Below are 25,601 nucleotides of genomic sequence, written 5' to 3'. Positions count from 1 at the left end.
ATTAAATTCCATCCCCTCCAGAGCTCACACACAGGGCAAGCCCCCACTGTGCGGGGGACTCGACCAGCTCACTGGAACAGGGAGAGGAATTCTCTGCTGGAACATTCAGCCTTGAGGCGGCAACTGACTCCTCCGACCATGGGCATTTCTCCCCTTCAATCTACACAGCACGTGCCCGCCACAATAATTCACCGGTCGCCTCTGCCATCTCCAGGCACTGGCACCGAGAAGTTAGCGAGAGAGTAGGCAAGACAAAAAGACACTTCGTTTTAGAGAGGGGAGGCAAAGAAGAGGTAGCCACTAACCCTGAACCTCATGCGTTCTCCCAGGCCTAGCACCCGGGACACACAGCTCCATCGGGAATTGCTGCGGGTAGGGCAAGGGTGGCATTAATCAGATTCCTGGGGGGCCCATTTAATCCTGCAAGGCACTCGTTTAATACAGCGATGACTGCAGCACAGATACACTACCCACCCCGTGCACTGGTGCAACATGGGCCTTCATGCTGCGACGCAGCATCGGATCATCACAAAGCAAACCAGCGTGGTCAGCCAGGACAGAAGTAGCAGCCTTGGAAAGGGCTGAAGGGTGCAGGGGAGAGATCCGGCCGTGATTCACCCAGGTGGCAGCCAGCCCCCAAGATGGGTTTCCTGGCAGCTTTATCCCAGCATCCCGACTGTGGTAAATCACTGCCAGCGCTGGCCTGTTCTAATTCATGCTCACTCCCCTGCTCACTGGCACTTCTGAGCTGTCAGAGGAGACGCAGCACGCTGTGTAATTAGCAGCTGGAGCATTGCTTGCCTGACAGCAAATGCATGTTGCTCTGTCAACAGGGCTGTGCGTCAGCCATGCTGCTGTCAGTCTGCGTGAAGGGAGAGGCAGGCTCAGGGATTGTTTCCTCACACAACGCAGGGAGGGGGCAGATGGCAGCTGTGGGAGGGGCAGGGCAAAGGAGGAGGTTCCTTCTGGCCAGCTGGCTAGGCAATTGCTTACAGCCACAACAATGGAACGAAGCACTGAGAAGAGGAGGTAACTAGACAGGCTGGTGAAGCCTTACAAGTCTAGCTGTTTGGTGCTGGGGCAGCTCTCCAGGCACCAATCCCAGAGCCCTGGGCTTTCAGGATATGCAGTATCCACACACTCATCTCTGGCATTACCAGAGATATTCCTACCTGGATTCAGGGCAAAAAATAAAAAAATAAATAAATAGTGCAGAAATCCCACCTGCCTCAATGTACACAACCCAGTGTGACTGTCACCACAGAGAAATAGAGTAGGACCTACACTAAGTGCTGAGAGTGGAATGTTTAGATGGGTTACATGGAGATAAGGGTTTGTAGGTGTGTGAAAAGGGGGCCTTTGAGGACTGCTATTGGTTCACATTTTAAACCATCTCTCCTCCTACCTGTCTGGTTTTCGCTGACGTCTCTATGTAGGGGATCCCGTAATTCCTGGCCAGGTCCTGTGCTTGCCGGGTTTCCACTGTCCGGGCTGGAAGGTCACACTTGTTTCCCACCAGCACCATGGGGACATCGTCTGAATCCTTCACTCTCTTGATCTGCTCTCTGCAGAGACAGAGATGCCAAAGTGAGGAGAGGAAAAGCCAGGGGAGGAGCCATTTCATTATCACAATGACAACAGCAGCTAGTTTCAGAGCGATCTTGGGGGGGGGGGGGGGGGGAGAGAGAGAGCACGTGCCACTTGTAATGGATAGGAACAGAATTCTGCTCCACTAATACAAGCCCCAGTGAAAGTCAACAGAATTTGTGCTTCTAAGTCATTTAGGTGCATTATGAAAATCCCACTCTTTGTCCATTTATTTTGTGGAGCCAAGACGAGCTTGTACATTTTTAAAATGATTACGTGGGGCATGTTTGTTATTGGAAGGCTGGGGACAAGAGGCAAAGCCCACAGCCCAAAGTGGCCCTTTTGGCTCCAGGATAAACAAGGGCTGTGCTTAGCTTTGACCTGTCACAAGGTCTTGGGGGTTATCTGGAACAGCTTCCCTCTATCAGCAACAAAACTACAGCCAGGCTCAGTACTGTAATCTCAGAGCCACCAGGCAGCTGTCCAGGGGCACAGAAACATCCCCTATTCCGGAGCAGGAACAAAGTCTCACTCGCTCATATGGAAAGGCAAAGCAATGAACATGGAGCCCAAGTGCCGCAGTCATTGGCTGGGATCTGCTGGCCAATCTGAACTGAGCAAAGAGAAAGAGAATGCTCAGGACCATGAGCTGATGGATTCTGCGGAGTTTTTCCTAGGCAATGACTGTGCCCCTTGGTTATCCACCCCGCTGGGAGAACAGACATATGGTCTAAATAAAAAGCTACACCCATGCCACTCTTCTCCCCCACCCCCTCCAAACAAGGCATTGTGAATCCCTCATTATTCCACCCCAAGTTCGGATACTCATTCAACATGTTCAGAATCCCCTGGAGGTGAGAAGCAGCAAATTAGCACACTGACCTCTTGGCCTTTCAATCCTGGAGCCCTGGTTTCAAATCCTGATGTTCACAAGTGAACGGGCTCATCATCTCAGTTCCCATTTGTCCATATTGCAAAACCACAGACTGCACTATGGACCCAATTCAGCAAGGCACGTACGTATGTGCTCAACTTTCCTCCGCTTCAATGGAAATTAAGCACATGCTTAAGTGCTGTGCTAAATCAGGGTCTCTATAACCAGCCTCATCTACTCAAAGAGACACACCTGGGCTGGAATAACAAGGTGTGTTGCAGGCAGTTGCTGCCTTAGGCCAATGTAGGTGCACAGGATCCTGATCTTCCAGGGTCCCTGCACATACACACCCCATTCCCCCATCCTCCGGATCCTCCTTCCACACTCCTTTCTGATCCCATCGCCTGAAAGCTGTGGCAGAGACCAAGAGCCACCGACCACATGGATGGAAGGGGATCGCTAGAACCCCTGGAATATGATGATGATGAAGGGATGTGGTACAAAGGATAACGGGGGTCACCACTGGCTGGGGGTGGAGGCTTCCAGATGCACAAAAACCGCCACTGGAGGGAGTGATGGGTTCACAGAAATGGGGAATCTGGTCATACGTGGGGGGTAGGAGCTGGAGGAGGCATGCGAAGTGTTACTTCGTATAGGACCCTGGCAAAAATCTAGGGCTGGCCTTGGTAGCAAATCAGGACTGAGGTGCATTGGCTGGAGTGGAATAGTAAAGGGTGTTACAAATAAGATCTGGACTGCACTGGCAGAGCTGTGGGCTGGGGCTCCGGATTGGGACAACGGGGGCTGCTGCAGGTCAGGATTGAGGTGCACTGGCAGAGCTGGGATTGCAGAGGGGCTGCAGGTCAGGACTGAGGTGCATTGGCAGAGCTGTTAAGGGCCTTGCACAGTGTCAATCTACCCTTTACTTAGCTAAGCCCATAAGTAACCATTAGCCCCCTGCAGCCCTTTGTGCATGTGCGTCAGCCACTGTCTGAACAGTTCCACTCTATCAGCTTGGCTTTCAGACTCCAGCTCCTGCAGCCTCTCCAGGTCATCCAGCATGAATGACTGCTGGGCACCACCCTGCAGAGCTAACCTCCTTCTAGCAATCAAAGATGCTACTGTTCTAGGCATTCAGGGCTGGAGCATGGTCACTCAGCACTTCCTTCCAGGAGGGCCTGATCCTTGGGAGCCCAAGAAGCCACGAACCTTTTCACTGCCTCAGATGTTTGCTGAACATGCTCCTTGCCTCCCATTCCTTTGCCTGCCTGCCTGAGGAATAGCTGCTCCCAGGCCTGTGAAACATGTGCTTACAAAGAGCCCCTCCCGCAATTCCTACTGCAAACAGACTGCTTGCTGGCTGCATCCATAAAGCCCCTCCTGCCCCTGAAACAAGTCCTGGGAAGAAGGTGTAAGGCAGCTGGGTTATGGTGAGACGCCAGGGCCCCACCACAAAAATCACACTCTCTCCAGCCTGGGCCATCCGCTTGCTCCTTGGGTGGTAACCAGAGAGCAGCCATCGCCTTGGGTGCATTAGTCCCTCCCACCGCCAAACTGCGTGTGGTGTCTGGGCATAAAACAGGAGAGGCAGCCTGGTGCAGTGGATAGGGCACTAGGCTGGGAGCCAGGAGACCTATGTTCTACGCCCAGCTCTGCCACGGATCTTCTGGGTGACCGCAGGCAACTCACCTCGCCCCCCTTTATCTGTCTTGTTTGTTCCCATTATATACTCTTCAGGGCCTCTTCCTAGCTGTGTGCTCTGCAATTCGAGCAAGTGGCTGAAGCAGCCCTGCCTATCAGGCACCCTGCCTCTCCTTACCCTTACCCTAGCCTGTTCTCCCCGCCTCTGTCAGCTTTCCCGCACAGCAGGAGCTGCTGAGATCAGTTTCACTGGCAGTGCAATGCCGTTAATTAGAGATGGAAGGGAGGGGGATAGGAAGGGATCAGCTCTCTCTTTAGTCATCGTAAACACTTAAACGTTACATTATCAAGTCCCCCAAGGCCACCAGCAATGCCCTGCGGATGGATTTTCTCAGAGCCACTGACATTAGCCGCCTGCTCCTTCCCTTCCCTGGGGAATGGCAGCTTGAGGTAATTGTCTTTGCTGGCAGCCAGCGCTCCCACAGCAGACACGCCTGGTCTTGGCAGGAAGCACAGCACACCAGCCAGGCCTGCCCTTTAAAATGGGAGGCAGCCCAGCAGCCCTGGCCATAGGGGAAGAGTTCTGCCGGGGATACTGACCGGTACTGGTGAATATCTTCAAAGGATTTCGTATTGTTAATGGCAAAGACGCACAGGAAGCCTTCTCCCGTCCGCATGTATTGGTCTCGCATGGCGCTGTACTCCTCTTGACCCGCCGTGTCCAAGATGTCTAACAGACAGGTCTCTCCGTCAATGACTACCTGCTTTCTGTAGGAATCCTGCAGGGCCAACAGAAAGGGACAGTCACTAGGAGAGAATGAGCAGGGAGTTAACACGGGGGTGTGTGTGTGTCTTCCGCTGCTTCAGCCTTGGGTTCCAATCCTGACGTACTGCAGCTAACAAACAGAAGCGAGCTTTGTCTCACCCTAGATGCCCCCAGTGGGTGTTTGCACACACCCCACAAATACCACCCCCACCCCATCTGCCATGATTAGGAGCCTCAATTCAGCAGGACTGGAATGGCAGGGAGAGATTCTTTGGCCGGGGTGTGTAGGAACCTAGGACCAGAGTAGCAGGGGGTGCTGCAGGTCAGGACTGTGGTGCACTGGTAGCACATCGCTCGGCCCAGGACTGGAATAGAAGAGGTGCTGCCAGTCAGACTATGGCACACTGGCTACGCTGTGCAGAGGGGACTTACACCATCTCTGCCTGCGTTACGCCTGGATCTAGCCAGCCTTAAATGCTGACTCAATCCCTTTTAAAAATGGAAGGAGGGGTGGGGAGCTGCAGAACAGATTTCCCCTCTGCTGCCAGAGCAGCAGCTAACACAACCTCTGTTCCGCCCATTTCCGACGCGGTCTCCCGGCAGACAAGGTGCGCCTTTCACGCTAGTGCCACCCAGCCCCAGACAGCTATTTTTCTAACTTTATTTAGTACAGGCTAAACCCTCCTCATGCCTCCCTTCCTGATGCAGCTTTTCTTAGGGAGCTGCAGGGCACAGTGGTGGTTCAGTCACCTCCTGTGGCCAGGCCTAGGGACATGCAAACAGGTAAACAGAGTGTGGGCACGTGGGGGCTGGAGTTCATGTGAGCAACTGACACCTCCAACCACTTCCACTCATAATGCCCTAGTGTAGCCTGTAGCTAATCAGTCCTGGAAATCGGAGACAGAGAAGACCTGCTAAATCATCCAGTCCAGCCTTTGCCAACACAGTGCTACTCCCTATGGGAGATGTTCTACCACATCTCATCCATTCTAGCCTTGACTGGCCCAGCTGCCAGACCTCCCAGCAATTCCCCTGGGAATTCCCGAGCCTAGGACATCTCACTTGCAAAGATTTTCCTCGTACTCCCTTCTCGAAATCCATCCCACTGCTGCCAGCCATTAGCCAGCTCAGAGCTGCCAAGATTTCCAGACGTCACTAATGATTTTAGGTGCCATAATACGCTCGACTCTCTGCAAATCCGACACATAAAAAAAGCACCTCAAGTTGGGCATCCAAGATCACTAATGTCTCTCCCTTTTGCCTGAACGTTTGTTGGTTGGTAGCAAACACTATAGTTAAGGTTGCCAACTGGTTTTAATTATAACCCCTTGTTTTCACTCAGACTTCTCAAAAAAATTCCCTTGGGCAGCGGGCACTTCCCACAATGTCCAAAGTTAGAGTTTGGACAGCTGAAGGAAAATCCATTCAGTTATGCAAAAGCCCCAAATACTTTTCCCCCTTGTAGAACTGATTGCTGCTACCCAATTTTTCACATGGAGAAGACAAAAATGGCTACACCTTGAAATCTGATGCGTCATGTCAATGGGCTCATTCTGGAGTGTTCCAGTTTAGAAAGTATGTTTGGGTGTGCAAAAGTTACAAGCAATTAAAAAAAAGCCACTTATGAAGATTTGCAGTGGGAATCTGTTCAGAGTTTTAAAAGCAGGGCCTCAAAAAGCCCTGCCCCTTAGGTGACATCATCACACTTCCTCCTTGCCTAGTCTAACCACCGGGGATGTTGCAGGGACAATCTGCATGGAAAGAGGACTGTCATGTTTCATGCAAACCACGGGAACAGCTTAGTCTCTTTCTTCCCACCAGTCCAACCTCAAAAGCATAAAGCACCCAACCAAATGCTTTCATAGCAAGAAAAGGGGTGGGAGGGAAATCACAGGTGTGTGTGGGGGAAATCGTTCCAGATCCTGTGATTTAAGAATCGTTCTGCAGCTCTGGCTGCATTCTGTGATATTTTGTAAATTCTAAGCCTTCATTTTACAACCAAATGTCAAGGTTTAGCTCTTTCAGTTGCTAAGGTTCAGCCACCATAATGTAACAGATGGGCTATAGCCCCTTCACAAGAAAAACTGTTCTCCAGCCGAAGAGCAGCAGAAGCAGAGGTCAGTGACATGATCAAAGGCCGTAGACTGAGGTAATGAAATCAACATTCCCTGTGTTCATGGCTAGGTGATCAACCACCAAGCACACCTTATAAACACTCCATACTCTACAGTGAGGCCTGAAACCAGATCCACAGGGATCCAACAAGTCAAAAGAATCCAGAGCTGTGACTGTCTCAATACCCCTTCCCAAAAAGGGAAGGCTAGAGACAGAGCAGTAGCAAAAGAGACCAACAATGTTGAGTGACTGCTTGGCAAGATACCAGCCACTGTAAAGGTGATTGGCATTCTGCCCTCTAAGGAGGCATTCACATTCCCCATCAATAACGTATCTGAAGCCTGCCTGATGCCTTTCACTAGCCAAGAGAAGCACAGGTCGGGTCTCTGAGATCACAGCCCACTGGCCCTGGGGATGTAAACAGGTGGAACGCCACCTGCAAACACAGCTCGCTCGTCCATGGAAGTGGCTTAACCAACTCCTATCAAAGCTGGTCTTATCCAGGAAAGAGATGGGGAATCTGCAGTCAGAAATGCTTGGATCTGTATCGGAGTGGAAAGAATCCAGATTCAGCAAGGTGTTCACCACGCGGACAAAACAGTCCTACATGCCTAGATTCAGGGGGACCCAATGATGGATGAGAAGAAACCCTTTTACCCTCAGACTACAGCAATATAACTGGTTGGATGTGGGATATGCTTTCCCTAGCCACTTTAATCTCCTCCTGTACTAAGGTGTCCCGTGAAGGTGATGCAGCTAGGGGCCAGTGTGTCAGCATTCAACTATCACTAGCTCTTCCACAATTCAACAACATCTTCACAACCATTCCAAACCTCCTCTTGGTGCTGGCAGCAAGGGAGGAAGCATGCAGAGATCAGTCTGTGTAGGTCAGGTTACTATCATCCAGATCCTTCATTAACTGACAAGACAGTGGTCTCTGGCATGTGTCCGGAGGACAAACCTCTGGCTGTAAGTATCCACGGTCCGTTCACTACCCAGGGAAGGATGGCTGAAGGGAGCCAAAAACTCAAAGTGAAACTCCAGCTAAACTTCTGAGTTTGGCCTGAGGTTGCAGTGAACCCAGGGTCACCTGGAAAGGTTCCTAACTCTCTTAGCAAAGCCGGGGCTCAGTTTCAAGTTCATAATAGAACCAGGAAACAGGTGAGTTCCTTGAGGTTTTGTTGAGAATGGTTTGCATTTTTTCAGGTCTGACAGGGTAAGATGGGATCTAAGGTTCCCAGGAGATATTACCAGGAAATCCTTTCAAGGGAAGAATTTACTGGTTTTCTGCCCAGCTTGAACCAAAAATGCCCTGGAGTTTTCTTTCATTGCTCATGTTACTTTCTGCTTCATCCCCTCCCTAAACCAGGCACCATCACTTGTGCCCCTCCTTTTGCCGGCTGCCAAGTCATGAAGACGCTGTCGTAACAGGGGCTGGCATACTTGGCAGCACCTCCAAGGCATGAGCGCACGTATCAGACCACTGGAGCCAGGATCCCGGCCACCTGCAGTTTCCACCATGTCAAAACTTGCCAGTTCTAAGAGCCCTTTAAACCTGACAACACTCCCTACATACACTCCATATACTACAGAAAGGGGCTCATCTAAGCCTGAGCCGAGCTCATCAGAGGAACAGTGACCGAGACCCTCTCCTCCCACTTCATATGCGCTGAGCTCAACAAGACAGAACAGACTGCTACACCCATTGCTACAGAAACAGCAGCTTAGCTGCTTGTCATATCCCAGAGGCACACTGACAGTGGCCCAGGCAGCTCAGACAGCTGAGCTTCCCGAAGCCACAGCCAGAAAGGCTAAGCAAGAGACCCAGTGGGAGAGCTCGAAGGGTCGGACTGAGACATGTAGGACCTGTTCCAATGCACTGGGAGACTCTGGCTTGCATGCTTTCCAAACATCTCTTGTCCAGTACAACTCCTCTTAGGCGCAGAAAGAATGCAACCCCCAGAAAATGACATCAGCCCCAGACACGCCAGGCAGGGTTTCCTTGAGGCTCACGGTTCTCCTGTAGCTGAAGGGAACGCACTCTCTAGCACAATTTCACAGAAATTCAGCTCAGCACCAAATCTGCAGGCAGGGGATTTGCTGTATCTGCCTGAGCCTGGCTCAGCGAGTTTCATTTATAACAGGAGATTTATGGCGGAGAGGAAGCTTGAAGGCTAGTTTTGATGCACAGGAAGGAGCTGAGGACTCCTCAGCGAGGGAGCTGCTGTTATCGCTGTAGTCCAACCCAGGGCCTAGATACAGGATGAATGCAAAGTGCAGCGAGAAGAATTCTCCATATTCACTGGGGGACATTAAGTGAGTTCATTCCAGTTATCAATAATGGGAGCCAGGTACCTAATCCCTGAACTATGTCCCTTAGACCACAGGCCCGTCCTGTCCAGTATCCTGCCTCCAATTGTTGCTTCTACCCAGTTCTTCAGAGGCAGGTTGATAAGCTCCCATAATGCCCCAGCTGAAGGTGTTACGGGGTATTTTTGGAAGATGCGGTTGCTACTGAAAGGCGATTCCTTCCTGACATCCGCAGGCACAGCATGCTAGTTTAACTCCGCGGGGGGACGGGGGAGCAGCAGGCAAATATATTTAAGTGAAAGGAGGAAAACTATTTTATCAGAGCAGTGAAAGCCTCAGTGGTTTGAGGTTCCTATGAGAGTGTGAAGTGGCAGAGGGCATGGTGCAGGGGGAACCTTAGATACCTAAGGGAGGGACCTGCCTGGCCTGCACGTAGCAGACGAGGGGAAAGTAAGTGTTTCAGAGGCACAGGAGGTGCAGGCGTGCGCTAGAGAGGGGACGGTAGCAGCATGCTGGCTGCAGGGGACAGTGCTCAGGGTTTACATTCCCAGCGCCGTGCTTCCATGGAGCAAATCTCTGCAGCACATGGGAACAGGCACACCAGAGTCAAGGCTGTGACGCTGGAGGGGACAACAGAGGTTGAAAAGGTCGGGGCACTCTCTCCTCCTGTCCATTGTCCGGTGAGGGGAGGGAACGTTTCCACCTCTTCCAGTCCAAGGGAAGAGCAGGGCTCTGCTCCTCACAGTGCTGCGGAAACCTCTGCTTCCCAGCACAGACATCTCCTGTCACGTTGGGCTGTCACAGCGCTTTCCTGCAAAACGACCTAGAGTAGATTTCTAAGAAAGCGTGGGAGCTTCTGCAGCAACAACTCAGAAGAGGGGCTGGGGCAGAAAAGCCTAAGGGTACATCTACACTGCCATTAAAAACCGTGGCTGGCCCATGGCAGGTGATTTGGGCTTGGGCTGAGGGGCTGTTTAACCGCAGTGCAGATGTTCAGGCTCAGACTGGAACCCAGGCCCTAGGACCCTGCGAGATGGACTCTAACTTCAGTTTGCCACACAGTCATTCTAGATCAGGGGCGGGCAAACTTTTTGGCCTGAGGGCTGCATCGGTTTTTGTAAATTGTATGGAGGGCTGGTTAGGGGAGGGGGTCGTGGCCCGGCCCCCCACCTCCTATCTGTCCCCCTCGGACTCCTGCCTCATCCAACCCCCCCCGTTCCCTGACAGCTCCTCCGGGACCCCTGCCCCATCCACACACCCCTGCTCCCTGTCCGGACTGCCCCCCGCCATCGCATCCAACCCCCCCTCCTTCCTGACTGCCCCCCCGGGATCCCTGCCCACCCTCCCAGGACCCCTGCCCCCACTCAACCCCTGTGCCCCCGACCCTATCAACACCCCTGCCCCTGCCCACCACCCCGAACTCCCCTGCCCTCGATCCAAACCCCCCCCGCTCCCTGCCCCCTTATCGCACTGCCTGGAGCACCAGTGGCTAGCGGCGCTACAGCCGGGCCACACCGACTCCACCACCACCACACAGCACCGGGTCAGGCCGGGCTCTGCAACTGCGCTGCCCCCGGAGCTCACAGCCCCGCCGCCCAGAGCATTGCGCCAGAGCAAGCGAACTGATGCTGTGGGGGTTGAGGGGACAGCAGGAGAGGGGCCAGGGGCTAGCCTCCGGGGCCAGGAGCTCAGGAGACAGGCAGGATGGTCCCATGGGCTGTAGTTTGCCCACCTCTGTTCTAGATCCTGCCCACATGGTGGCTGAAGCCACAGGGAGGAGGGAAGGCTTTGTGGTTAAGGTGTAGGCCTGGGACTCAAGAGATCTGGCTTCAATCCCTGGATCTGCCACAGACTCCCTGTGCGACCTTGGACAAGTCACTTAATCTCTCTCTGCCTCATCTTCCAGCTTGTCTATATAGGTTGCAAGCTCTTTAAGGCAACGGCTGCGTATATACAGCGCCTGACACAGCAGGGCTCTGACCCCAACTGGGGCCTTCAAGGCATCATGTAACAGTGATACTAGCAAAAAGCCGTGTTTAGACATCAGTACAAACTCCTCGTACAGTGAGTTCTTGTCTGAGAAACACAATACATTTCTGGGCTATGAATTCCTAGGGCTAATTGCTAGCACCCTTTCAGCCACAGAGCGGACAAGCCCAGCATCCACCAGCATTACAAGCACAAGGTTGCACAGACCTACTCTTGGCAAGGTTAGGTGACAGAGTGGTTAAAATGCTGCTGCCACCAGCACTTTGTCTACACTAGTGCTCTTGCCATTGCGGCCCTGGTGAGCTGGACTGGTGGCAGTAGCAAGGGCAGGGGGCTGAATTTTAAAGAAAGCAGAGTAGCTCCTTATTATCTGAAGGGAAGCAAAGCAGTTCTGTTCAGGAGATTATGCCACATCCCTCACCACAATCTGAGCACTTCAGAGGGTTAATCCTTTCTTTCGACAATACAGTAACACCACTCATATAGCACTTTGCATCAGCAGATCTCACAGTGCTTCACAGAGGAAGTCAGTATCATTGTTCCCATTTTACAGAAGGGGAAACTAAGTCTCTTTACCCCTCTATGCCATTTTTTGGTCATCCTGCAGGCCAACGGCAGAACTGGGAACAGTCCCAGTTCAGTGCTCTGTCCACTGAGTCCCATCTGCTTCCCAAAGGAAACAGAGTCAGTCACCATCCGGAGTAAAGACAGACAAACAGACATTAAAGACCTTATGCAAACTTCCTTCTGCCCGCAAGTCTTCAATTACACCTCAGTCCTGATCTGAAGCAGCTCATACAAACCCAACTCCTTAAGGCTCCCCGAGAAGTTCCATCAAATACACCTCAATCCTAGCCCCCAACTCCCTCTGTTATTCAGCCCATCCAACACCCTGACCTGCAGCACCTACCGCTATTCCAGCCCGGGGCCTCTCCTCAGCAGATACAATCACTGCAATCCCCTGACACACTTATGCGTGCTGTGGCAACATGTGGTAGCTTTGTGAAGTGGGGGAACATCCCCCGGGGGCTTAGGCTGAGACCAAACTCAAGGCATTTTAATTTGGGACAGAAGCGACATTTGAACCCAGCTCCCCAAGGATGGAAGGTCAGAGAATTAGCTGCCCAGCCCCAGAAAAGGGAGCACCAGCCACACTAAGGAAGCTGATCCTTCCACCAGCTGTAGAAGCCTGGGATGGATACAAGATCCTGTATTTTCACTTTCTCTCATTGAGGATTCTTTTCAAACACACTTCCAACTGGTAGTTTTCCCACCAGATCTGGCCTGTGTTTCTCCTCTGCCGTTACCCATTCGAGCTCAATTGTGCTTTCAAGAAGAGAATGTGTGTACTGAAGCACAAGCAATCAAACATTAGGAAAGCTGAACCTCACCTCCTATGGCTGAAGCGCGAGTTCTCAACGGGGAAGTTGCAGGGAGGCACAGGTTGCAAATGCCCTTTCCCATCTTTCTACTGGGAGAGGTATCCCACCTAGCTGGGAAGGCCTGGTAAAGAAAAGGTTCAGAACTACAGGGCTAGAGCCAACACTGGAGTTGTAGTTCAGGTCTTAGGCTTGGCTTCTCAGATTTGATCTCTCCGTGTTTTAACTCTGAATTCTCTGGTTAAACAAACAGCCCCTGGAATCCACCGCAAAGTTAAAAAGTTGAAGATCATATAAGAAACTCACAGACTCACTCCCATCTCAGAGCCTGCAGGCTGCTCACCTCTATCGTGGGGTCATATTCATCAACAAAATGGTTCTGAATGAGCTGTATTGTCAAAGCGCTCTTCCCAACGCCACCTGCTCCAACCACCACCAGCTTATACTCAGTCATCTTCCCGCTGATCCCAGCTCAGGGTCTCCAGCAGCACCAACACCTGCAAGGACAGAGATACAGACACCATCAGCATTAGGTTAGTGCTTCTCTCTTGCCACCTAGCTTTGCCACTGCTGCACCACAGCCAGGCAGGAGAAAGCCAGCAGTGGCTATGCACAGCGACACAGCAAGAGGCACTGGTACAAAATGGGGGCTGCGGTTAGAAGGGAGTGAAACAATAACCTCATTGCATGAGTATCCAGGGTCTCCCATTCCCACAAAACCCAGCCAGCTACTACTGATTTTTATTATTTGTATTCTAGTAGGAACTATGTGCCCCAACAGAAACTGGGGCTGTACAAATGGAGTCAGAGAATCTGAGAATTTGGCAAGACAGCCAAAGCGTGTGAGGGAAACACGGGCACAGAGGAGCGAGGTGCCTGGCCCAAGGTCACACAGCAGGTGAGTGACAGAGCTGGGAACAGAACCCAAATCTCCTGGCTCCTGTCCAGGGCCTTACAAACCCAGGCTGCCTCCCATTCTAGAGTGTTTTAAAAGGCTTTCCGATGCCTGGACACTACACTTAGGCAGGCAGGCAGGTGAATGTATGATGCTGTTGTCCAACCCATTCTCCTCTGAAAATGAGTTTCAGATGATGATGATGATAGTAGCAGCAACAGCAATGTGACCTTCCTTTGGAAGAAATCTAATCACTGGGGGACCCAGGGCTACGTTGTTCTCTGGTGTAACTTGGCTCAAGTCAATGGAATTACAGCAGGGACAAATTCTACCCACAGACTGCACTACCCTCTCTTTCCCCGCACACATGCAAACCATCCCACCCTCCAAATATTCACTTGCGAGACAATCAAATTAGGAAAGAAAAACTTAAGGACATATAACCTCTTTTATGCTTTCCTGTGCCACTAAATTCCCTGGAAATGTATCCATATGTGACACAGTGAACTGTCACATGGGGAGGAAAAAAAAACCCACCCAAGTAGCTGACTCCAATCAACCACTCCTCTCAGAGGCTGCTGGGAATAGGTGGGACATGGAGTTTATATAAGCCAAACCCAATTGATGGCAGAGAGAGGGTAACACCCAAGACAACTGGAGGCTGAAGGAGCACCAAGGGAAAAAATGGCTCCAGAGAGGGGCCGGAAAAGAGGCACACACATTGGGAACAAGGTACAGAGTTTGGGGAGAGTTGGGCACAGGCTCGGAAATGCCTCCCTAGGAAACTCTGAACTTACCTGAGATGTAAGAGAACATACGGGGAAGTGGAACTAAAGACTGGGTGTAGATGATAACCCGAATACAGATACACCCCTTTGCTAAGTACCACTGCAGCCCCTCTGGCCTCCTTTTCTCCCCCCAGCATGTCTGTGGTGGTCAGGTCATCCCAGCCTACCTGGCCATGGCTGAGTACCTTTGGGGGCTGTGGGATTTGGGGCTTTGTTGGAAGGCCAGCTCACCCTCGTGACTGTCTGCCAAAGTGGGTTAGAATCCACTGGCTCACACCATCTGAGTTCATACCTTTTTCCTTCTGTCACACAGCGCTCTGCCTTTGGAGGTTGACTGGTTTTATTCTGTGTTTATGATCAGATTGCTATTTGAATGGAAATTCATTCAAATTTAAATCTGAATTCATCTTGCTTAAAAGTATGTGAACGTTGCCTAAAACTGGAGGGGGGGGGGGCAGGAGGGGAGAAGTCATCTAAAATAGAGAACTTTGGTGGTAAGACCTATTATCTAGCATCCATCATCAGTAACAGAAGTCACTTCAAATAATCAGAAAAAAAATCAATCTGAATTAAAACCCATTCACAAATTCTATCCTAAACAGAACACCGTGCACTTCTACAGCATGCGCCATCCGATGTTCTCAATGTGACTGCATACATTCACGGGTTGAGCGGTTAGGTAAGGCATCGTTTTACAGATGGGGAAGCTGAGGAATAGCTTAAAGACAAAACTGGCACCTAACTTGCCCAATTTAAAGGGACCTGATTCTCAGATAGTGCTGAGTACCTGCCCTACGAAAATCAGGCCCTTTTAGAGAGGTCTCAAGTTGGGTGCCCAAAAATCACTAGTCAAGTTTGAAAATCTTGGCCTAAAAGTCTCTGATTTTAACCAAATCAATGTTGTTAATATTAACAGCACAGCTGGGAGTAGAACCCAGGAGTCCTGACTTCCAGCCCCTGCACTAATCACTAGGCAGCACTAACAATTTTTTTTTTTAAGCAAGCTTTTTGGCTATATGCCACCATCTTCAGAATTGAGTTAAACAATTAGAATCATAGAATATCAGGGTTGGAAGGGACCTCAGGAGGTCATCTAGTCCAACCCCCTGCTCAAAGCAGGACCAATTCCCAACTAAGTCATCGCAGCCAAGGCTTTGTAAAGCCTGACCTTAAAAACCTCTAAGGAAGGAGATTCCACCACCTCCCTAGATAACCCATTCCAGTGCTTCACCACCCTCCTAGGGAAGAAGTTTTTTCTAATATCCAACCTAAACCTCCTCCACTGCAACTTGAGACTATTACTCCTTGTTCTGTCATGTGGTACCAGCCCAAGATCGATAACTGTTCTGTCCGTTCACAAACGTGGTAGTCAGGTTTCTCAAGGGCCTACAGAGGTTACAGCCTTCTGCAACGAGTTCACACAGCAGAGGGCAAGGCACCTACGTTAGCTGCTAGCCCAGGGGTTCTCAAACTGGGGGTCAGGACCCCTTAGGGGGTCACGTGGTTATTACATGGGAGGATCGCGAGCTGTCAGCCTCCACCCCAAAGCCCGCTTTGCCTCCAGCATTTATAATAGTGTTAAATATATAAAAGAGTGTTTTTAATGTATACGGTGGGGTCAGACTCAGAGGCTTGGTATGTGAAAGGGGGTCACCAGTACAAAAGTCTGAGAACCCCTGTGCTAGCCACCTAAGCTAGTAAGCCCCTATTGCTATATTGGCTACTTGAAGCCTTGTTTGAGGAGCAACAGCAAGGAAGCAGGGCCCAACCCCCCATCTCCCCCATCTCCTCTGTGCTCCTGAGCTGGGGACGATGCTTCAAAAAGGCTCATTAATTTTCCCAAGGAATTGAGCGTACATCATGCATTCGTCTCCTCAGCTGCAGCCAGTCTGACTTATTAGCAATGTGAAAGGTGCTGGCAGAGGGCACTTGTGATCGGTATTGCTGGGAAGTCAGGCTTCGGCAGAAACCTGCACTGCCATTACCAGCAGTGGGCAGGAGAGTGCACCCTTTATTTTTACACACACACACACACTTACTTTATTTTTGTCCCAATTCCACTGTGAAAGAGGAACTCTGACTCAGCACGTACAAGAGGAAGATTACAAAACCCTGACCGTTTAAATGGCAATCCACCCCCATCAGACTACGGCTACCACCTGCCAGAAGTCAGCCAAGGATCAGGGATCAGCGAGCCGTAACGCCAGCCAATCCTCAAGCCCGTCTCCCCCCGACTCACCGTCTCTCTCTTTGGAACAGTGAGGCACTCGCTGGCTTCCACACAAACGAACCAGACACTCAAGCTTCCTTGTTTGTTTTTAAAGCTCTGCCATCAAACCTAGTGCTCCGGGAGAGGAGCCAGGCAGCATGGACACTGCTACCAAGCAGGCCTTCCCCCTGCAATGCTAGACCTGGATGCCCCTCAATCTCAGGCTGGAACTCCCGAGATCCTGTGAGAAGTCAGGACAGTCGTGATCTACTGGGACGAGTCCCTGGATTTACAGATCCAGGCATTGGAGGCCACATGCTCGCTCAGGCCCTGGCCTCTCGTATTCACTTCCCAAGCTGGCCCACAGCCAGAGTCTGCTAAGCTTCAAGGCTGCGTATTCGCTCAGGTTTTTGCTTGTGTGCGTGTGGTGGGGTGGGGAGGGACAGCTAGGTTTTGTGCTAGGTGAGAGATCATTTATAGTTTGTCGTCATCAGTAACAGTTTGTACACTGTGTGTGCGCACACATGCGCGCGCTTGAAGTCTGTTGGATGAGAGAGTGTTTTATACATTTAAAAGAAAGCCTCATTCTAGACCTGCCACTCCCTCCACAGCCCCCCCGTGCCCCCTAGCCCTGAGCCACTGCACCTCCTGTCCCCCAGCCCTGCCCATGCCCTTCAGCCCTGAGCTATTGCACCTCCTCCTCCCCCAACCCTATCCGGGCCCCTCAGAGCTGAGCCATTGCCCACCTGCTCCTCCAGTTCTGCCTCTTCCATTGCTCTGCCCAGGCCCCTCAGCACTGCACACAGAACTGTGCCAGAAACAGAGTCACAGGAAACAACAAAATGGCCTCCCGCCGGGCAATGTGTTAGCACCAATCCTCTTATAGATACCAATGACCAGCCCATACAGAGCAATATGAGACATTTTATATACACCAGTGATCTATGCATCACATCACAGGAGAAGGACTTTGCCACTGTTGAGAACAGACTGACATGTGCATTGAGCAAGATTTAAACCAGTGGTCTCCAACCTTTTTACACCCAAGATCACTTTTTGAATTTAAGGGCAACCCAAGATCTACCCCTGCCCTGAGGCCCCGCCCCTTCCCCAAAGCTCTGGGAGGGAGTTTGGGTGCAGGAGAGGGCTCCAGCCTGGGGCAGAGGGTTGGGGTGCAGGAGGGAGTGTGGGCTCTGGGAGGGAGTTTGGGTGCAGGAGGGGGCTCTGGGCTGGGGCAGGGGGTTGTGGTGCAGGATGGGGTACAAGGTGCTGGCTCTGGGAGGGGGGTCAGGGTTGGGGCACAGGAGGGGATGGGCTGCTGACTCTGGGAGGGAGATCAGGGCTGGGGCACAGCCTCCTGCTAGGCAGCACTTACCTGTGGCAGCTCCTGGTCAGCGGTGCAGCATGGCTGCCACTAAGGCAGGTTCCCTGCCTACCCCGGCCCCACGCCACTCACAGAAGGGGCCAATTCGCCCCTGCGGCCCCTGAGCTAGTTTGCTAGCTCATCATTTAGCAGTAAGGCCTTCCCTGGGAAATATCCCACCCTCTGACTTCACCACCTCAACCAAGCTTCACAATCATCATCGCTGTGTATCAATATTAAATTGTTTAAAACTTATAGTGTGTGTGTGTGGACAGACAATATCAAGCGACAAAGAGTCCTGTGGCACCTTATAGACTAACATAAGTATTGGAGCATGAGCTTTCGTGGGTGAATACCCACTTCGTCAGAAGCTTATACTCCAATATTTCTGTTAGTTTATAAGGTGCCACAGGACTCTGTCACTTTTTACAGATCCAGACTAACACGGCTACCCCTCTGATACTTGACAGACAATACAGTCTTTTGTCTGGTGAAAAAAATTTCCCTGGAACCTAACCCCCGCTATTTACATTAATTCTTATGGGGAAATTGGAGTTGCTTAACGTTGTTTCGCTTAAAATCACATTTTTCAGGAACATAACTACAACATTAAGTGAGGAGTTACTGTATTAAATCAACATTCAAGGAAGCCTCCCTCTCCCCAAGTCATCCAACAGTCTTCATCCTAAATGCACCTTCTTTGCAGGAAGTTGGGAGGAACACAGCACAGGTGGTATGGGAAAATTGTGGGCAGAAGATGGTGATTCCATGGTCAAATCCTGTTCTCTGTTGCAATCCAGATTCACACCAGTAACTCGACTGAAGCCAGTGCACCCATTCCAGACTGTGCCCTCACCATGTCAACGTGGCCCCACGTCAGTATGCAACGGGAAGTCAAACAAATGCCTGTGTGTCTCCTAGTCAGAGAACAGCCAATCACATATGTGATGGGAGCAGGAGGACTGACACTTTGGGTTGGACATTTGCATGCTAATGAGCTATACATGCTGTAGGTTAGTGGCACAGGAAGTCAGTCTAGAATAGGTTCTCACTTTTGACATGATCCCTGCTGTGCGTGCGGAAAGGGTGGGGTAAAAAGTCTGAGGTGCACTGTGTAGATCATTTCCAATTTTGGGGCGATCTGCAATGGAAGAGAGCCATCTGCCACCACAGGCTTGGAAAATGGCTTCCCAGTGGCATCAGGAGGGGAGAAGTACTTACAAACACTGCAGGACCAAACAGGAGGCTGTCAAGATAGATTATTTCCAGGGGAATACGAACACTACTAACAGCCATAGGAATGGCACAAGACGGGAGGAGAGATTTCCATGGTGCCAGGCACACGTATTACATATTGCTGGGCGGCAGGTGGCTACATACCAAATTCTAATAATAAAATTACGATCTAGCTCTTTTCAATAATCTCCCAGTAAAGAGGTGATTGGATTTTGAGGGCCCTCCCCCAGTATTAATCAGTTTTAATGTAAAATGTGCTCCAAGAGCTTATCTACACACAGAGTGGCATGTGCTTATCGAAAGGATTTATTTTAAACCAGTTTCGATAAACTAGTGAAAAAAGCTGTGTGGACACTCATTTCAGTTTAATCTAAGAGTTCAATCAGGAACAGGTTTAAGTAAAAATAAAATAAGCCATTCAAATCAAAAACAAAAAAGTGTCCACACAGGGAGTTGAGTTGTTTGCAAACATGTAGACATCTTCTAGAATATCCCTTCAGATCAACTGTGATCTTCCCTTACGTGGCACACCATCGTTATACACCGATCCAATCATATTTATTCAGACTGCTAACAGTACATATACATACCAGCACTGGTGTGCTCAGTGCCAACTTCTTTGTTCACCAGGTGCCAGCACCTCTGCTGCTCTCACTTGCAGTCTCCTTTTAGGCACCTTCCAAATTCCAGAAACCAATTGGACAGACCCCTCTCCTTACTGGTCCATTAAAGACTACCTGCAACGCATATGTCAAACAGTGGGTTTTTGCCCTTCCTCCACCTTTATGGAGAAAGCCTGCAAAGTAATTTAAAAAACAAAACCAAGATTTCTGCTTGCTTTTTTACTTTAAAAATATCAGGAGTGTTGAGACTGGTAGAATTGGAGGAACTTCTGGGCCTCTCAGAGGTTGTGTGTTGTAAGCTCTCTCACCTTAATTGAGTCTTTAACAGAGACCTCTTTTCTCCAAATAGTTTATTCTACATTGGAGATAAAGGTGTTAAAAACCAAAGAATTGTTTAAACAGTGACTGAGGCCTTGTCGACATTGGGAATTTGCCCCAATTCCAACCACAAGTGCTCTGGCAGTCACTGACATAGGTGCAGTAGTGCAAACCCTAAGCTTTACACAAGGAAAGCATGAGATGCAAATGGCGTCCGACACATGGGGTTTTCCCTAGTGCACTACATCATTTTCAGGCCACTCATCACCGCAATCAGAGCTAGAGCCTGATACAGACACGGCATAAAAATCCCTTCTCTGCTCAGCTTTCAGTCTCTTCTCCAGTGAGGTCATCATTTAATTAGCCTTCCAATCTCCACTGAGTCTCCCAGGGTGCACACGACCTGGGTGTCTCAAGGAATGAAACAAGCAGGCTCCTTTTTAAACAAAACCTTTCAGAGGGCCTCAAAATCACCATAAGGAAAAAGACATAAGCCCAATATATTTCCCCCCGTTGTAGGTCATGTTTAGCAGGGTCACTGCACCAATACAAGATGGGGTGCTGAGTGCTTCCTGATAGCCCACAACCCTCTGGGCTATCGGGGGGGGGGAAGGTTGGAGAGGAGTAAGGAGGAATAAAGTAGTGTCTCTATCATAGTACCCAAGTTGTTCTGTTCACAAAGCAGATGGGGAACTTTCCCATTAATTATTAAGCAGCAGAAGGCACTGTCCTGCAGCTGCCAGAGCTTACACCAGGCCTATAGGCCATAGCAGGCTGGGTTTTGTGGCTGCAGTAGCATCCCATATTTCTTTTAGGGACAGCCAGTTTCTATTTATCCCCGTCTTGCCCTATGTCTAGTAAGCACACATGCTGCTGCAGTGCTCATGCTGTATGTAACAGCGTATCTACCCATGGAGATTGCAGCTATACTGTGGGCAGGTTACAGACTGCTAGCTAGCTAGCCCCTTGGCACCCACCGAGACCTCAACACCAGATGAGGGCTGCCTGCAAAGACGTGTCCTTCTGAAGAAGGCTTCTTGGCTGTCAAAAAAGGGGGCAGGGAAGGAAAGCAGTCACTTGCTCGAGTGGTAACAGTTACCACCCGTTCCTGCCCTCGGTGCAGGACTCGCTGGATGGAAAATTCTAGGGCCTGTTCTGCAGAAGTTCAGATTAGATGGTCACAGGGGTCCCTTCTGGCCTTAAAAAATAACCTCTGGAAGAGGAAGAAAGGAGTTTGTAGCTCTCAAACAGGGGTGACTTTAAAGCAAAGACAAATAGAAAAAAAACACTAAAATCTCCACTTCTCTGTTCCATGCTGGATGCTGGGGAGCATGCATGGCAGAGTCGGAAAAGCCAGAGCCCAAGTGCTTGTAGTTCGAGTCACTCTAACCCTCTCTGCCCTCATCACCTAACTAACATCCTGCATGCAGATACCTCAGAACGATGCCAAATGATGTACATCAGAAGCCAAGCAAGATACTGAGTCAAAAGCCATTGGAGGTTATTGTTTGGGGAGAGAGGTGGAAAGAACGGATGGGATCAGCAATGCCAAGCAGACAGCTTTAGCACGGATCTGAGCTGCTGCTGGATTTCCTGACCTCGTGGATTTTCTCCCGTAGCATGAGGGCTGCTGGCTCCCATTCAAAGCTGTCTAGGAAAACCTAACTAAGCGCTTCCGCCTGGCAGCAGCCGCTCCCAGTCCAGTAGCCCGCAGATCCTCCCCCGCCTCTGTGGGTTTCCCAGGCAGTAGGAGCAGCACGGCTTCAGGAAACAAGAAACATCTGCCAGCCACGCACAGGGACCATGAGAATGGGGCTCTCTGCCCCAGGCCTCGGGTGGCGTTACCCAGCCTGCACTCTTCTTCAAAATAAGAGGATTATGCTGGGGAAGGAGTGCAGAGAGCTTGCCCATTTAACCCTTCATCTGCCTATCACACAGGCAACCGTTCCAGTTTATCAGACCTTGACTGTGCCCTCCACCCCTATTCAAATGCATGTATTCACTCCCCACACCTATGGGATTTGGCCTGCTCCAGACCAGGCTCCAATGTGGACTAGAAAATGCATATCTGAACATGGGGTGGGCAGCGACCATTCACCAAAGCCCAGCCAACGGGCTGATCATTAAGATAGGGAGGGGAGAGCGAAGAGACCGTCACAAACCCAGGCCAAACTACCAGTGGCTGGGAACCACTGAATCAGTACCCAGAGCATAGGGAAGACTCCAATGGGGAGATATCCAGCTAGCCCAGCCATCCCACACAGACTGGGTCAGCCAGAGCCACCACTTCACAAGGCCTCATTACAAGGCACAGTGCAAGTCACAGAGTATAAAGCAATCAGGAGACCTGGGTACTATTTCCAGCTCTGCCACTGACCTGCTGGGTGAGCTTGGGCAAGTCACTTTCCCCTTCCCTGTCCCTTTCTCTTGTCTGTTCAGACTTGAGCTCTCCAGGGACTGTCTCTGACTTACACATACGTACAGCACCTAGCACAGTGGAGGCCCCAATCTCAGTTGAGGCCTCTAGCCATGATAGCAATACTAAAAACAATTTTTGTTTTGCTAGATTCTAAATATACTCAGGAGAGCACAGAATCATAGACCTGCAGGGCTGGAAGGGACCGGCGAGGCCATTTAGTCCAGTGCTTCTCAAGCTATCTGATATGGGGGACCAGAATTTTTTTTTCCCCCCAATGTGCCAGGGATATTATTATCCTATTCAACGCTCTTATGAGGAAACTCACCGTGGACTGGCAGCCGATGGCTCGCGGACCGAAGCACTGATCTAGTCCATCCCTCTGTGCTGATGCAGGACCAAGTAAACCTAGACTATCCCTGACAAGTGGTTATCCAACCTGTTCTTGCAAACCTTCAATGACGGGGATTCCACAACCTCCCCTGGAAGACTATTCCAGAGCTTAACTACCCTGATAGTTAGAAAGTTTTTCCTAATATCTAACCTAAGTCTCCCTTCCTGCAGATTAAACCCATTGCTTCTTGTCCTACCATCAGTGGAAATGGAGAACAACTGATCACCATCTTCTGTTATGTTAAGGGTGGTTATAAAGACGACTTACCAGGTCTTCCCCTCACTCTTTTCTCAGGACAATACATGCCCAGGTTGTTGGGGTTTTTCTGGTTTTTTTTTAAACCTTTCCTCATAGGTCAGGTTTTCTAAACCTTTAATCACTTTTGTTGGTCTCCTTTGGATTCTCTCCAATTTGTCCACCTTTCTCTCAAAATGTGCCCAGAACTGGACACTACTCCAGCTGAATCATCACCAGTGCTGAGTAAAGTGGAACAATTACCCTGTGTCTTACATACAACACTCCTGTTAATACACCTCAGAATATTCGCCTTTTTCACGGATGCATCACATTGTTGACTCATTGTGTTTGTGATCCAGATCCTTTTTCAGCAGGACTACTGCCTAGCCATTTATTCCCCATTTTGTAGTTGTGCATTTTTCCTTCCTAGGTGTAGTACTCTGCACTTTTTGAATTTCATCTCGTTGATTTCATACGAATTCTCCAATTTATCAAGCTTGTTTTGAATTCTAATCCCAGCCTCCAAAGTGCTAGCAACCCCTGCCAGCTTCATGTCATCTGCCCATTTTATAAGCATTCTCTCCACTCCATTAGCCAAGGCATTAATGAAAATATCAACTAGTACCAGGTCCAGGATAGACCCCACTAGCTATGTCCTCCCTATTTGACAGAGGACCAAGACTACTTTTTTGAGTACAGCCTTTCAACCAATTGGGCATTCATTCTAGATCAGGGGTCAGCAACCTTTCAGAAGTGGTGTGCCGAGCCTTCATTTATTCACTTTAATTTAAGGTTTCGCGTGCCGGTAATACATTTTAACGTTTTTTAGAAGGTCTCTCTCTATAAGTCTCTATATTATATAACTAAACTACTGTTGTATTGTAAAATAAACAAGGTTTTCAAAATGTTTAAGAAGCTTCATTCAAAATTAAATTAAATTAAAATGTTGATCTTACGCCACCGGCCCGCTCAGCTCGCTGCTGGTCTGGGGTTCTGTTCACCTAGGCCAGCAGTGGGCTGAGTGGGGCCTGCGGCCGGGACCCCAGCTGTCAAGGGTCTGGCAGCCAGAACCCCAGACTGGCAGTGAGCTATGCAGGGCCGGCGGCCGGGACCCCAGACCGGCAGTGGACTGAGCGGCTCAGCCCATTGCTGCTCAGGGGTTCCATCCGCCGGCTCCTGCCAGCCGGGATCCCGGCTGCCGGACCCACTCAGCTCGCTGCCAGTCTGGGGCCCCGGCCCTGCCCATGTACAGTGGGTACCTACCTTCTCCCTGGTTCTGGCCCATTCTCTTCCTCTCTCTGCGCTGAGCTGAGGGTGGGAGTGCACTGAGCACAGGGCTGGGGGTGAAGGGTCTGGCCAGGAGCTAGAATGAGGGAGGGAGCTCAGGGCTGGGGCAGAAGGTTTGGGTGTGGGGCACTTACCTGGGCAGCTCCCATTTGGTGCTAGGGGAGCAGGTGGGAATGTAGGGATGTGTGTGCAGGAGCTCCCATTTGGTGCTTAGGGAGAGGGTGGGGATGTGGGGGGTGTGTGTATGGGGTGTGGGGGGGCTGAGGATGTGTGGGGGGTGCAAGAGTCAGGGCAGAGGGCTGGGGGCATGTGAAGGGGGTGCAGGTGCCAGGGCAGGGGGTGGGGGTGCCTGGGTATGTGTGGGGGTGCCAGAGTCACGGCTGGGGGCGTGGGGGGGGGTGAAGGAGTCAAGCAGAGGGCTGGGTGTGTATGAGGGGAGTACAGGGCTCAGGGCAGGGACCTGGGGGGTGTGCGGGGCTCAGGACACGGGCCTGGGGGTGTGTGCAGGGCTGTATGGCTCAGGGCAGAGGGCTGGGGGTGGGGGGGGTCAGGGCAGGGTGTGTGTGGAGGGCAGTGAGGGCTCAGGGCTGGGGCTTGTGTGTGGGGGGACCAGGGCAGTGGGGTGGAGGGGATATGCCCCTATTCCACCCCCGCCCCTTCCCCAAGGCCCTGCCCTCGCTTCTTCTCTGCCTCCACCGGGAGCAGTGAGCACGCTGACTCTGCTCTTTCCTGACCCCCCTCCCCTCGCAAGGGCCATCAGCTGATCTGCCAGCAGGAAGGGAGGGAGGGACAGAGAGGCGGAGGAGGGGCAGGAGCCCAGTACACTACGGGAAGAGGTAGGGGAGCCGGCAGGACCAAGCTTCTGCCCCTTGCCCCCTGAGGGTGGGGGGAGCAGAGGGCGGAGAAAAGCGGGCCGGGCCAGGCAGGATTTTTAGGCAGGCAGGACGGACTCCGGCAGGCAGCAGCATGCCATTAAAAATCAGCACACGCGTGCCATAGGTTGCTGACCCATTCTAGATTATAATTTCACCTAGACCAGTGGTTCTCCACCAGGGGTACGCATACCCATGGGGATACACAGAGGTCTTCCTGGGGGTATATCAACTAGTCTAGATATTTGCCCAGTTTTACAAGAGGCTACATAAAAAGCACTAGCAAAGTCTGTACAAACTAA

General features: G+C 51.0%; 1 protein-coding gene across 8 annotated transcripts in view; it reads right to left on the bottom strand.

The window, feature by feature from the left end:
* The window catches only part of HRAS (HRas proto-oncogene, GTPase), a 78,553-nt gene that overhangs the window by 4,992 nt on the left and 47,960 nt on the right, over positions 1 to 25,601 (bottom strand). For 4 of the 8 annotated variants that reach the window (XM_039538296.1, XM_039538297.1, XM_039538295.1 and 1 more), the window contains 4 exons: positions 19,743 to 19,889; positions 13,005 to 13,158; positions 4,703 to 4,881; positions 1,406 to 1,565 (listed from right to left, as the gene is read on the bottom strand). In XM_039538296.1, coding sequence (XP_039394230.1) covers positions 1,406 to 1,565; positions 4,703 to 4,881; positions 13,005 to 13,115 — 450 coding nt within the window. In that variant the 5' untranslated portion in view covers positions 13,116 to 13,158; positions 19,743 to 19,889. The remainder of the gene's footprint in view (positions 1 to 1,405; positions 1,566 to 4,702; positions 4,882 to 13,004; positions 13,159 to 19,742; positions 19,890 to 25,601) is intronic. The other 4 variants (XM_039538302.1, XM_039538303.1, XM_039538299.1 and 1 more) reach the window with 1 other exon arrangement.

The sequence above is a fragment of the Mauremys reevesii genome, linkage group 4 (assembly GCF_016161935.1).
Source record: "Mauremys reevesii isolate NIE-2019 linkage group 4, ASM1616193v1, whole genome shotgun sequence".
In the NCBI taxonomy this organism is placed as follows: Eukaryota; Metazoa; Chordata; order Testudines; family Geoemydidae; genus Mauremys; species Mauremys reevesii.
Note: the sequence above shows the minus strand (reverse complement) of the source record. Positions and strands in the feature narration are given on the sequence as shown.